Source organism: Pelobates fuscus, chromosome 3 (genome assembly GCF_036172605.1).
Source record: "Pelobates fuscus isolate aPelFus1 chromosome 3, aPelFus1.pri, whole genome shotgun sequence".
NCBI lineage: Eukaryota > Metazoa > Chordata > Amphibia > Anura > Pelobatidae > Pelobates > Pelobates fuscus.
Window position 1 is genome coordinate 39,460,947 of NC_086319.1, and position 14,037 is coordinate 39,474,983.

The 14,037-nt window shown below is 43.2% G+C and overlaps 1 protein-coding gene across 1 annotated transcript in view; it reads right to left on the reverse strand.

Annotated features, from left to right (window-relative positions):
* The window catches only part of NELL2 (neural EGFL like 2), a 334,186-nt gene extending 321,685 nt beyond the window's left edge, over nucleotides 1-12,501 (reverse strand). The window contains exons 1-2 of the mRNA XM_063446945.1: nucleotides 11,815-12,501; nucleotides 11,341-11,472 (exon numbers count right to left, since the gene is read on the reverse strand). Of these exons, the coding sequence (XP_063303015.1) occupies nucleotides 11,341-11,472; nucleotides 11,815-11,863 (181 nt within the window). The 5' untranslated portion in view covers nucleotides 11,864-12,501. The remainder of the gene's footprint in view (nucleotides 1-11,340; nucleotides 11,473-11,814) is intronic.
* Between the last annotated feature and the right edge of the window lie 1,536 nt (nucleotides 12,502-14,037).

A 14,037-nucleotide genomic window follows, 5' to 3' on the forward strand; every position in this document is an offset into this window, starting at 1 on the left:
GATCTGGACTAGAGCCATGAGGCATTGTAGACCTAATAATCTCTAACAATGTAAGTGCTACCTTTGAAAATAATGCTTCTTTTGCAAATCACAGACAGAAAACTGGAATTTGACTCAAAGAAAACAGAAATCACAACACAGACTAACATTAATTCCATAAGAAGATTATTAGTATTAGATATTGATCAATTAATCTTGCATCCTGCTGAATTAACATTTCCTAATCACACCTGCGGTTCAACATCGCATCAGAGGACAAGCAAAACCACAGGCATCCCCTTAAATTCTCTGCAAAGACTGGGAAATAACCAATCAAGCCACATTAGAGCGAGAACCACCTAATAATCTTCAAAATGCCATTTTATAGTGATTCAATTAAAGTCATCACTGAGACCAAGCCCACGTCTTATCAATAAGATTTGTCTTCCAGATAAGTCCCCACATCTCTTGCAAAGCTCCAGAAAATGTTCATTGCTTGTAACGTTAGATCCTCCCACCTTGTAATCTTTTACAGTATGTTTTATGTATTTATCCTACTTTCAGTTTTAACATTTCCATGTTGTGCAGCTTTCCCCATCTATCACCAAATTGTTTATCAAAATTAGGAAACTATCTAATGGTTCTCGGTCTCCTTTTCTCACCCCTCCTGAACCTTCAAAAGAGAATAGCGAATACCCTAATCTTGTTCGTAGCAGCCAAACATTTTTTTTTTAACAAGCTCCTATAAAGAACCTTTTTCTTTAAGTCCCAATCTGGTTCTTAGTACAGTCTTTTTAATGAGCAGATACCATGAGAGTTTACAGATACATAACGAGCTTCTTGCAAGCCAGTTTAAATTTAAAAATAGACTTTGGAGGAATAAAAATGTTTTTTTTCATTTTGGACCATTATAATTTTTTTGTAAAAATTCTAAAATAAAATAAATAACCATACAGCTGGATCAAATAGGCAAAATAGGATCAAATTACATAATATAATTAGTCCATTAGATTACTTTTTGATTACTAAGGCTATCAATTAATAGGGAGGAAGTTCCATGGTCCTGACTCCATCCTATAGTCCTCACCCAAGAAGCAGCAGGTGAAGAGTTAATAAATTTAACTTGTAGACAGTACTCTCCACCCATAAAATAGTGCTTTTCACCCATAAATAGCATGGAAGGGGTTACATTATTGGACTTCTGCCTTGAATGTGATGTTGACTGTAATCAGAGAGAGATAGAAATTATAGATCAGAACATCCTGAATGCAGGCATCCAATAACAGTAAGTGTGTTCTAACACCAAGTTACTTCTTAACCTAATTCTCTCCCCTAAACCTAAAAAATGGATTCACCGATTCCAGTATTGCCAAAAAATTATTTCATTTTCCGCTTGTGGGTTCTGCCTAGTATCCTAGCTGTTCCTAGAACTACACTCTTATGAACAGCGATATCAGATCCTGGAATCTGCTGAACCCACTCCCCCAACTTGGCAGTCACAGCCCTGAGTGCTCCAATCACAAATGGGACTACTACTGCCTTCACTTTCCACATCCATTCTAGCTCTTCTTTCTGTCCTTGGTATTTATCCACCCCCTCATGTTACTTCTTCCTAATGTAATGGTCACCACTGCAGTCTTCTGTTTCTTGTCTACCATGATGATGTCGGGTTGTTTGGCCAGTACTTGCTTGACTTTCTCACCCCTGCAGTTGGTATTTTTGTGTATTCCTCATTCTCGTGTCCTTTACCAGAGGCCTGGGAGTCTGTAGGTCTGTGCAGTATCATAGCTGTTCCTAGAACTACACTTTTCTGGACAGCGATCTAAAATGTCCCACCTGGAATCTTCTAAAGCCACTCCCCCTTGGTAGTCACAGCCCTGAGTGATCCTATCATTACTGGGACTACTACTGCCTTCACTTTCCACATCCTTTCTAGCTCATCTGTCAGTCCTTGGTATTTGTCCACCTTCTCATGTTCCTTGTTACAGATGTTATGGTCATGGGGCATTGCCACATCCACTACGACTGCAGTCTTCCGTTCCTTGTTTACCACCTCAATGGTTGATTGGCCACTACCTGCTTCTCTGTTTGGATCTGGAAGTCCCACATTATCTTAGCACTGTAATGATCAACTACCTTCTGGACTTAGGCAGGTCCACATTCTGAGAAACTTGGTTGTGTCTCTCAGTGTATGCTATCACTGCTAACATCTTCCACCCGGCTGTAATGAACTGGATTGGCTCAGAGGACTCTTTGCACAGTCTGCACCTTGGACCCTTTGTGGATAGACTACACACACACATACATACATACAAATATATATCCATCCCAGAGCCCTGGGCATTTGTGTGTGGAACAGGTGGGTACAGCACCCACCAACCCTTTCCAATATTTATTCCCTTGCCTAACACCCAAGGGGGAAGCGAGAAATCCTTTCATCAAGTCTCCCATTTCATCATGTTGCCTCCATTCCACAGGGGAGAGCGGCATAGGGAGTTAATGTTGTTTGCTGGCCATCTGTATAAAATATATTTCTCACATAGCCCAAATGGGACAAGCTATACAGTGTGAACCCCTGGACAGATACCTCTTTTAATTCTCTGTACCATTCCACAATCATGAAAGCCACATTGCCGACATCCAGGATTTTAACCTCACACTTAATGCACTTAATGCACATAGCTGAGACATAGGGGGACAATAGGACTGTACATGCTTTAATAAATTGCTATTATCTTTTAATTATATATCGCATCCCATAGCACAGGAGTGGGCACAAATGGGCAGTTCGACTGCCTATCTTCTCCTAATTTAAGTCCTTAACTTGATGACTTTTCCAGGCTCCCTTTATATTAACCATGTATTTTAAAGTGAGGACACATTAGCACTTACGGGATCAACCGACAAAGTCCACAATGTAATTCCTTTCAATTAAACTTAGACAAACATATGTAATCCCCCTGAGATATTTAAAATTAACCAAAAATGTGGAAACCAAAGTCTACAAAAAAGTATATCATTTTGCAGTGTTAGTAAATGTAAGGCTTTGTGTAATCATATTACCTTTGCTTAGTTCAAAACATATTGCGAGATGTTTGTAATATGGTAAGAAATGACTGCAGGCAACTCCCTCATGCAGTCGATAACAGCATCACAGTTACAATAACAAGGAGTACCAGATTCTGCAGACACTGCTTTCAGAGATATTATTAAAGGAACACTCCAGGCTCCAACGCAATTTGTATGTATTTTATAGCTTTTGTTCTAAATAATTCGCTATATTTTGTTAATGTTTTTGTATTGTTTTTGAAAAACAAGTATTTAACAGCATTCTCTATCTTAACCCTTTTTTTCTGGCCCACCATTCTATTCTAAAATGCTTTCTTGTTTACTTCTGTAACTAGCTTTTTTTTTTACTTTACCAGCTTATTTCTCTCCCTTCTTCCTAACCTGGAGAGTCCAATAACAACATTGTATGTTATCAGCGTTCCATAACATCATCGTATGTCGTCGAGAAGCACAGTAAGGACTCCTGGGATTTGTAGTTCAACTAATACATTTCACAAGTTGAAAAGTGCGAACTGAACTACAAGTTCCAGAAACCATTATTTGGGCAAAGCTGAGGTTGTACACATACATCTATGATATCTGCTAGTCAGTTCATTCCCAATAAGCATTACTGGACAAAGGCAGTGTGAATTATTTCCAAGTATGAAGATTTTATATGTGCATGCTTATGACTGTCACCTGTCTAATTTTTACAAAAATGGATAAACAGCTAGCCATCCATTTAACCCTTTCACTGCCAGGTTTAACACACGCCCACAGCTTAGACTCCATGAACCAGCATGAGAGGTTTCTGATTGGCCAAGTTTCATTGAGAAGACTGATGATATATTGGGTGGGGATTTGCACAAAAAACAGGGAACTGTTAAAGTGAATATCATTTTGGATTGGTTGTTTTTGCATGTTTTTGTTTATTATTTACTATCAATACAATGCATTAAAGATAACACATCGATTTAAACTTTGTCTGCCCTTTTAACAAGATCAAATTTGTGACTAGGAACAAAATGTATTAAAAATATGATTTTACATTAAAAAAAAAGTCAGCTGAGCTAGACAAAGGAAGATTTTACTGTTTCATTGACTGTTGCAAGTAATATATTTCAAATAGATGTCTTGATTTTCTTTTGGGCCTATGAAGATATCAAAGAATACAAAATGAAGACCAGAAATGCAAACAGAGAGTGCTTCCCACAGTCTCAAATTAATTCAGTTAACAATACATGATATCTAATTCTAGAGCTACTCTGTCATATACAACACATAGTACTAGTTCCATCATAGGAAATTATATTTCATGGCAAATGGATGGAAAAACAACCAGGACATACAATGCAGTGTTTGATATGTCACAATTCAAAGTCATATTTTACTGAAAGGTATACAACCCAGCAACACAACCAACTAAATCGCAATAAAGGGTTGCGCTAAACGCCATCACAATTATGCGCCCTGTGGCTTTGAACTGTAACAATTTGTAAAAATAAATAAATAAATAACTACACCTATAAGCCTGCCCCTCAGAGCTGTCAATCGGGCAGCTCAGAACTCATTTCTAGGATGCCTGTATTCATTTTGTGCAACATTTGCACATGGCATGTGGATGTCACACACGCACACAAGATTGTCTAGGATCTTTCTTCTCAAAGGAGAAAGAGCCTGCACTGCTGACCAACCATGCAGGGAAAGGCACATAACCCAGTTCACTAAACAGTGCTAAGAGCTTTGTAAACTGAATCATTATATATATGGGGGGGTCGATTTTACATCATTGTTTTTTTTTTTTTTTAATAGTCCTGTGCCGCATATGCCATATCACATCTATTTAAAAGTCATCAGAGGTGCAATGAGATATAAACATCATCCATATATCGCCAACATATTCCGTACTTTACGACAGAAACATTAACAACAAATTATTGACAAATTATGAGACCAGACACCAGAGATGATCAGGATCCCAATCTAACAAGCTTACAATCCAGGAGGATGTGAGGTCAAATAACACAGGACGATGAACAAAGTTGTATATAAATAATGGCGCAATCTCTAACACAAAACATGGCCTATTACCTTTAAACCTATTGACTTTATACATGATAACAAAATGAGGCACGATTACAATTATTTAATCACATTGGTGATTTTTCTTGCAGTTTAGCTAACCCCAGTTACAGTGCGGCAGAGAAGTTTAGTTAGCACTTATTTGCGCCAGTCTTTATACATATTCTGCAACAACATAATTAATTCGCTTTTGTGACGCACAGGTATGTATTTCTGGAGAAAATTAATTTTTACAGAGCAGACACAAATTGTGTCACAAGTGCAGCACTTTTCACGGAAACACTTTCATTCTTCACTCGAAAAGCGTCAGAGCATGTCATTTTGTAACACGTTAAAACAAGTCCTTTGTACAATATTATTTTTAATGACATATTGCGTAATTGTTCAGCAATGTGTGAATTGTTGGGAATTCAAAGTAAATTGAAAGTAACGGTCACTTTTATGACCACGTGTTTCGGTTCAGATATTTTAGCCTTAAATTAACCTATATTTCTTGACTCGTTGCACTTCAGGGAATAAATGCATTTTTAATTTATGGTTCGGTTTCTTCATTAAACTTGCATAAAATTGACAAAGGAATTGCGCTTTAAACTTAGAAAACTTACTGCTTTGGATAAAACATCCAACTCAATTATTTGAATCTAACAATAATGTTTGGAGGGTTAGTAAATAACCCCTAGTAGTTATTAAGAAAATTGTGATAATTCAATACTATTGGTTCACTTGACCCAGCGAGGTGTGTCGCCCTTAAGGACAGATAGTGAATGAAGCAAAGCAGGGCCGGATTAACATAGGGGCTGATGGAGCTGCAGCTCCAGGCCCAGGCCCATGGAATAGGCCCATTGGTTTAAAAAAGCATTTTATTTTTTTTTACACACTACTCTTAGGGTTGCCAGGTATTTCTCATGTATTTCTTAGGGTTGCCAGGTATTTCTCAGAAGTATTTCTCAGGTATTTGAGGCTGCCTAGCCGGTGCCGGTATTGCAGTAATACCGGCAATACAAATGTCTGTCTCAGTATAAACATAGATTATTCTGCAATACCAGCGCCAGCCAGTAGGGGTCGCTGTTTGTGTGGAGAGAGGCAGTGATAAGAAGTTACGGCATCTCCCTCCCTGCCTCTCTCTACTCACTGATCCGTGGGGAGCAGTTCTGCACAGAGAGTCCAGACAGCAGCTCCGAGACATGGGGACGCTGAGACATTGGGACACTGGGGAACATGGGGACCCTGAGCATGGACGTCCGCAGGAATTTTTCCAGGGGGGAGGGGGGACATAATTGTAATGACATCCATGCTTGGCCCCTTTTTGACAGTGTCATGAAAGGGAAGGAGCATAGTCATTTTCACATAAAGCAAGGATGAATAGCGTTTTCACAACTATGGTGTCAGGAATATATGTTTGTATTCCTTACACTATAGTGTTCCTTTCATCAAATTACAGGAACACTCTGGTCACCATAACAACTTAATCTAAATGAAAATGCTGTGATGCAAGGAGGCCCCTGGGTGCTCTTTCTTTGAAGGGGTGAAAACGCTCTCAAATGGTTTACCCCCAAAGGCTTCCTTCAGCTCCAGATCTCCAGGTCGCTCAGTGGTATTCGACTTCTGAAACAGAGTGTCAGGAAGTGCAGATTGACATTGGGCATGGGTGCCGCTGATTGGCTAGAGTGGTCAGCTGACACTCTAAGCCAATCGCTAGTTCCCGATTCATAAAAATGTTTTACGTTTTTATGAATGGGGAGCTACTGATTGGCTTAGAGTGCTAGCTGACCCATCTAGCCAATCGGCGGCACCCCTACCCAGCGGCCCTCTGTGTTTCCTGACACTCAGTAAATAAAAGTGAACACATTAACACTGATATTGTTTGTTTTTACCTGGGGAGATGAGAAGGTCCAAAGTTTCCCTGCCAGGCCCAGGTACCAACGCCTTATGATGTGGTGTCCAGAATGAAGTGCTCCAATCTCATTTTCTTCTCCTTTATTTGACACAGTCTTCTTTGCCTTCTGAGACTCCTTCACCTTTGTGCTACTTTCTGCTTACTTTGCGCCCTTCTGCTCTCTTTCTGATCCCTTTCTGCTCCTTGATGGCCCTTCCTGCTTCTTGCAGACCCTTCCTGCTTCTTACTGCCCTTCCTGCTTCTTTCTGCCCCTTCCAGCTTCTTGCAGCCCCTTGCTGATCCTTTCTGTTCCTTCTGATTCTTCCTGCCCCTTCTTGCTCCTTGCAGACCCATCCTGCTTTTTGCAGACCCTTCCTACTCCTTTCTGCCCCTTCTTTCTACTTGCTGCCCCTTCCTACTCCTAGCAGACCCTTACTACTCCTTGCTGACCCCTCCTGCCCCTTGCAGACCCTTTCTACTCCTTGCTGACCCCTCCTGCTCCTTGCTGCCTCTTCCTACTCCATGCTGCCCCTTCCTACTCCATGCTGCCCTTTCCTGCTCCTTGCAGACCCTTCCTGCTCCTTGCAGACCCTTCCTGCTCCCTCTTCCTACTCCTTGCTGCCTCTTCCTACTCCTTGCTGCCCCTTCCTGCTCCTTGCTGCCCCTTCCTGCTCCTTGCTGCCCCTTCCTGCTCCTTGCTGTCCCTTCCTGCTCCTTGCTGCCCCTTCCTGCTCCTTGCTGCCCCTTCCTGCTCCTTGCTGCCCCTTCCTGCTCCTTGCTGCCCCTTCCTGCTCCTTGCTGCCTCTTCCTACTCCTTGCTGACCCCTCTTGCTCCTTGCAGACCCTTCCTACTCCTTGCAGACCGTCCCTACCCCTTCCTGCTGCCCCTTCCTATTCCTTGCTGACCCCTCCTGCCTCTTGCAGACCCTTTCTACTCCTTGCTGACCCCTCCTGCTCCTTGCTGACCCCTCCTGCTCCTTGCTGCTCCTTCTACTTTACCCTCCTGCTCCTTGAAAACCTTTCGACCCCTTCCTGCTTCTTGCTGCCCCTTTCTATTCCTTGCTGACCCCTCCTGCCCCTTGCAGAACCTTTCTGCTCCTTCTACTTTACCTTCCTCTATGCGGTCTCCCCCACCCCCCACTTACCTGCTCTGTAGGCTGCCTCTGTGCTGCTCCCCTGCGGTTTCAGTCATGAGAGAGAGGCAGGGATAAGCTGTAGCTTCCTGCCTTTCTCCATTCACAGCGCCACCTACTGGCCAGCGCTGGTATTGCACTGTATTCTCACACTAAAACGAAAAATAGCAGCACAAGCTGAAAAATCCGGGGGGGGCAAGTACCCCCTTTTACCCCCCCATTCGGACGCCCATGACCCTGAGACACTAGGGACACAGTGGCCCCATGTCTCCCAGTGGCCCCTAGTCTGTGTCCCCATGTCTCCCAGCCACTGTCCCTAGTGTCTCAGTGTCCCCATGTCTCCCAGTGTCCCCATGTCTCTAAGTGTCCCCTAGTGTCCTAGTGACATCAGGACACTAGGAGACATGAGGACACAGACTCTAAGGGACACTGGGAGACATGGGGATACAAACACTAGGGGACACTGGGCGACATGGGGACACAGAGGCATGGAGACACAGGGAGACATGGGGACACTGGGCGACTTTGAGACATAGCAGTGTCTCCATGTCTCCCAGCCAGTGTCCCTAGTATCTCAGTATCGCCATGTGTCCCTGGTGTCTCTCAGTGTCTGTAGTGTGCCAGTGTCCCTAGTGTCTCAGTGTTCCCTAGACTCCCAAAGTCCCCTAGTCTCCCAATGTCTCTGTGTCCCCATGTCTCCTAGTGTCTCAGTGTCCCCTAGTATAAAAGAAAAAATCTCAGGCACTCACTGTGATAGATTTAGGCAGGTTTATTGGACACCGCAACGTTTCGACCTGTACCCAGGTCTTTATCAAGTCTCCAATGTCCCCTATGTATCAGTGTCTCAGTGCCCCATGTCTCTCAGTGCCCATAGTGTCTCTGTGCCCGTAGTGTCTCAGTGTCCCCTAGTATAAAAGAAAAAAATCTCAGGCACTCACTGTGATAGCTTTAAGCAGGTTTATTGGACACCGCAACATTTTGACCTGTACCCAGGTTTTTATCAAGTCTCCAGTGTCCCCTATATATCACAGTATCTCAGTGCCCCATGTCTCCCTGTGTCCTCTCGTGTCTGTCACCCAGTGTCCCCAAGAGTCTCAGATTTCCCAGGTCTCCCAGTGTTCCCTAGTATCTGTGTCCCCATGTCTCCCAGTGTCCCAATGTCTCTCAATGTCCCCTAGTGATATGGGGACACTGGGAGACATGAGGACACAAACACTAAGGGACTGGGAGACATAGGGACACAGACATTCCCCCTTTTTGTGTATGTTCGCCCTTTCGGACGTTCTGGTTATGTGATTTGTGTCAGTAGCCCACCCTTTACCGCATCCATAGACTTACTGCTTTACTGGACACTGCTGTTAGGGGGTATGGGTTTACTTGAAAGATGAAAGCATGAGATTAGCAAAGGGAATGTGTTTTCTCATAGTTGCATCCTATGAGTTTCACTACAGCATCATCTCCATCAGATACATGACGCTTAGGAGGTAGGACTGTTTTAGTGTTTTTGGTCAATAAGATTTTGTAATTAAGCCCATCATAATTATCAGCACCAGGCCCACTGGGCTCTTAATCCGGCCCTGAAGCAAAGTAGTGATATAAATTAAATAAATCAGACATCTAATTGGCTCTTTACTGCCAAAAATTTATGTTTCCTGGGATTTTTATTTTTGCTTTTTTGCTTTTTCACAAAAAACACATTTGCATGTAACTGAAAATTCCACATTATATCTGCAGCGGCTAATTTGACATTTACATCAGTATACTAACTAGATGTATGCAACATTGCGTGTTTCTCTCTCTAAACAAGATGACATCCTGAAACGGATTATCCCAAAGTTACAGAGGCGTGCATGATGCAGCTGGTTAAAAAAAATAAAAAATAAAATATATTGAGCCAAAATTGGTAGAATCTCCTCTTGCACTCAATATGAAGCCATCTAACTTACTTTCACAAACCAATTTGAGTTTTTAGCACAAGTCACATGTTCCCTTCTGCATTAATCTCCCTGATCAGGATATGATGTTATTATTCATTTTTTTCCCTAGACTCAAATCAACCATCTGCCGGCTTCGGTCCTGCTGCACATTAATTAAGGGGCCATCAATCAGTTAAAAAGCGAGCGGTTGCAAAAGAGCATTGACACTGAGTGGGGGAAATCTCATAGAAGATGATCTGTTCAACAGCTCAGTTGAGAAATCACGAATCGCCTAATTGGAAACTTAAGAATGATCAGGTCCCCATCAATTGTAATCAATTCATTGCCAAATGTCTTTTTTAAATGCAGTGCTTCTTAACCTCTTTTTTTTTTTTTTTTTTATTAACAGAGATTCAGATTATCAACATTACCTTAGCAATGGACCAATTGTGAAAATAACTTAGTGACCATTTAGTATCTCAAAACAGTTTGGAAAACACCTTAATTTGACTATTACTAGTTACCAATGCACTGGGCAAACAATGCCACATTGTGGATAATTAAATGGGGAATGTTGAATATGATGTACATGTTCTCACCACAGACAGCCCTCTGAAATAGCAGGGTTGCCCAGATTTAGGTCCAGTTCCATAGGGTAAAATTTATGTATTAATTATTTATTAATTCATTAACTGTATCGAACATGTCTTTGGTAGCCAGTCGGCAACGAACTAGTTAACACTATTCCTGACTACAGAAGAACCACAGACCTATCGTCTCCAATTCCCACAAGAGATTGGGCATCCTTAAACCCCCAGCTTGCATGAATGGGGACGGTGGGGGGAGACCTGAAGACTACCTTCTAATTAAATCACACGCTTTATTACAGGTTTATTCACAGATGTGGTCCTTCCTTTAAGGGGCTTAGCAGAGAGGCCACAGGGATGTCTACTGAGTTCAAATTCTAATTGATTAAAGTATATGCCTAAAATAAAAGGTGACTTATTTATAGTAAAATAGAAATAATATATATATATATATATATATATATATATATATATATATATATATATATATATATATATATAATTAGACAGAGCAAGGAATAGACTCATGAAGTAAAAGCCAGGTAGCTGAGAAAAATACATGACTAAATGGAAGACTTTGCCCTGTGGAACTTAATGTTCATTAATAAGGCATTAGCTTATAGGAGCACAGACAAAGGACAGTCACACTCATACATGGAGGCCCCAGGGGCTGTCATATGCTTCTAGTCCGCACAGTAAAGTACAAGCCTGGGTGATACCTTGGAAGAGATAGGCTCTGCTCCTGTTATGCAGTCCTTGGACCTGCTGCACTCCTGGGGTGGTAGCCTCTCCCAGTTGGAGTTCTTCCAGGATATCAATCTGCAGGGAGGGGTCCACACCAAATCCTGGAACTGACCCGGAAAGAGAGTGACACCGATTACTGCCTGACATGCATTGTAGCATTCACTACCCAGTAGCTAAGCAATTGTTCCCCTTAAGCACTGTTTAGCATTGCTCCCCTGGTGCTAATGAACAGCAGCTCCTGATAGAACTCCCACCCTCCCTCCGTTCTAACATTAGAACGTTGATGTAACCTACTTTAAATACATAGTTTAAACTTGAGAAATCATTCAGATAAAACACAGTTTAATAGCAGCATTGCACTGTCTGTGTCAGGTTTCTATTTATAGCCAGGGATGTGGTATGTGCAACTTCCGTGGGTTCTAAAAGCCCTCAGGGAAATGTGATCTTACCTGGTGTGAAAGAGGCAATAATGCAGAATATTCCCAATATTAACTCCATGGCGCTGAGGCTCTTAGTCCATAATCCCAGGTCTGTGCCTTCAGTGAAAGCTCCTGTGATGTGCTGGGAAGATGCCTGTCTCCCACCACCTAGTTTAACACTGACAGCCAGCAGATGAGCAAGCAACTTGGATTCCCCAAAGCTAGCATCATTCCTGAGCAGGCAGCTCCAGCAGAGAGGAGGAACACAGGGCTGCCCAATAAGTGCAGAGCATCCACAGCCTGACCTTAATCCAACAGCAGGACCAGCACAATGACCACCAGCATCAGCAGCAGAACCTGTTACTGAGACAATGGCTATTCCACCCTGTGTGAGATACAATGTAACACAAACACTAATTGCTACTCCAGGGATACAGAGGAGAAGGGGGAAGGATCGAGCCTCCCCTGTGCCTATTCTTCCAGGGTCTGCACAATTGGTCCATACAGCATCCGATCACAGCATTATGCACACAGCATTTGGCTGCTCAGCAGGGGAGCTTACAGGTTGTGTAGGCTGATGATTGACAGGGGGTGGGCAATAGCATGACTTATAGCTGGTGCTGGGCATCCCCTAGCTCTGTGTGCCTACAGATTAAAGGGGACAGGGTGTGGGCAAGGTAACAATGTTATTATCGCTCAGTAAGGTTTTACCTGTGGGCAGCTGTTAGGATGTGGAAGGGAGGGCAATGCTCTGTGCCAGGTAGATAATCAGAGGTGGCCACCAGCTGCTGTAGAACTACATAGGCTGGCAGAGCGTGGTGGGAGTTGTCTACTGGTTTATATATAGTTACTTTACAGCTGCCCACAAGCTGACATCACCAGCCAGACACAGACACTCTCTGCCAGTCCAGCAATCTACCTCTGTGAACTGTACAAGCGAGGTGGTTTAGTACTGTGTTTGGGGACAAGTGGCTGAGCTGAGATTCATGGGAGTTGTAGAAAAGATACACTGCAATTCGTGTATAGGATGCTATTTATCCCTGGGAGTGTAATACCAGCGTTTTCAATTTCTTACTTAAATCTCAGTTTATTATGCATTAAATACCTAAGTACATTTGCTCACCTCACCATTCTCTATTCTTTAATGTCGCCATACTGCCCTGCGTCCAATGGGATGCTGCATCCTCTGCTCACATTAATATCTTCATGTGGTTTAAATATATATATAAAACATACACAATCCAGGGCACTCAATTATTCACTAAACAGCAATTTCAAGATTCACAGAATGTAATGGATTTATTTAGAAACATCTCACCTAGGCGAAAATAATGGGGGTTTAGTTACAATATATGATCATACGTTGCATAAGCCTGCCACAATGCCAATGCACCCCATTATTGGCAGGTCCTATCCTAGCAACATAATGCCTCCTCATATATATATATATATATATATTATACTGCACCCTATTGTATCAATGCAATGTTTGTAGAACCAAGACACAACTGAAAATGAGAGAAATATCAATGTATCCTATCCTTCCTGGTAAAATCTTTTGTAAATAAAAAATATATAATATATTGACTTTCTCACCCTTTCCTGTTGGCATTTTTGTGTATTCCTCATTTCTCGTGTTCTCTACCAGAAGCCTGAGAGTTGGAGTATTATAGCTTTTCCTAGCACTGCACTCTTCTGGACAGCGTTCTCAGATGTTCCACCTGGAATCTGTTGAAGCCACTCCCTCAACTTGGTGGTCACAATCCTGAGTGCTCCTATCAGGGCCGGCCTTAGGGGTGTGCGAGCTGTGCGGCCGCACAGGGCGCCATGGTGCAGGGGGCGCCCTGCGGCCGCATAGCTCACACGGCACGTCTGTTAGCCGCAAGGCTAACAAGACATTTGCCTTGGGCGGCATTTTCCAGGGGGCGGCAAAAAAAGCCGCCCCCAAATGCCCAAGGCAAATGTCTTGTTAGCCTTGCGGCTAACAGACATGCCGGGCTGCTGGGCGGTCGGGCGGCGCTGGCGGGCGGCTGGCGAGGGAGCACTCCCCCTGAGCTGTATGCTCAGCTCCCTCGCGCGCCGCAGAGTGAGACTGGGAGCCGGAATATGACGTCATATCCCGGCTCCGCCTCACTGTGCGGCGCGCGAGGGAGCTGAGCAGACAGCTCAGGGGGAGTGCTCCCTCGCCAGCCGCCCAGCAGACAGCCTAGCAGCGCCGCCCGACCGCCCAGCAGCCACTGGACCACCAGGGAA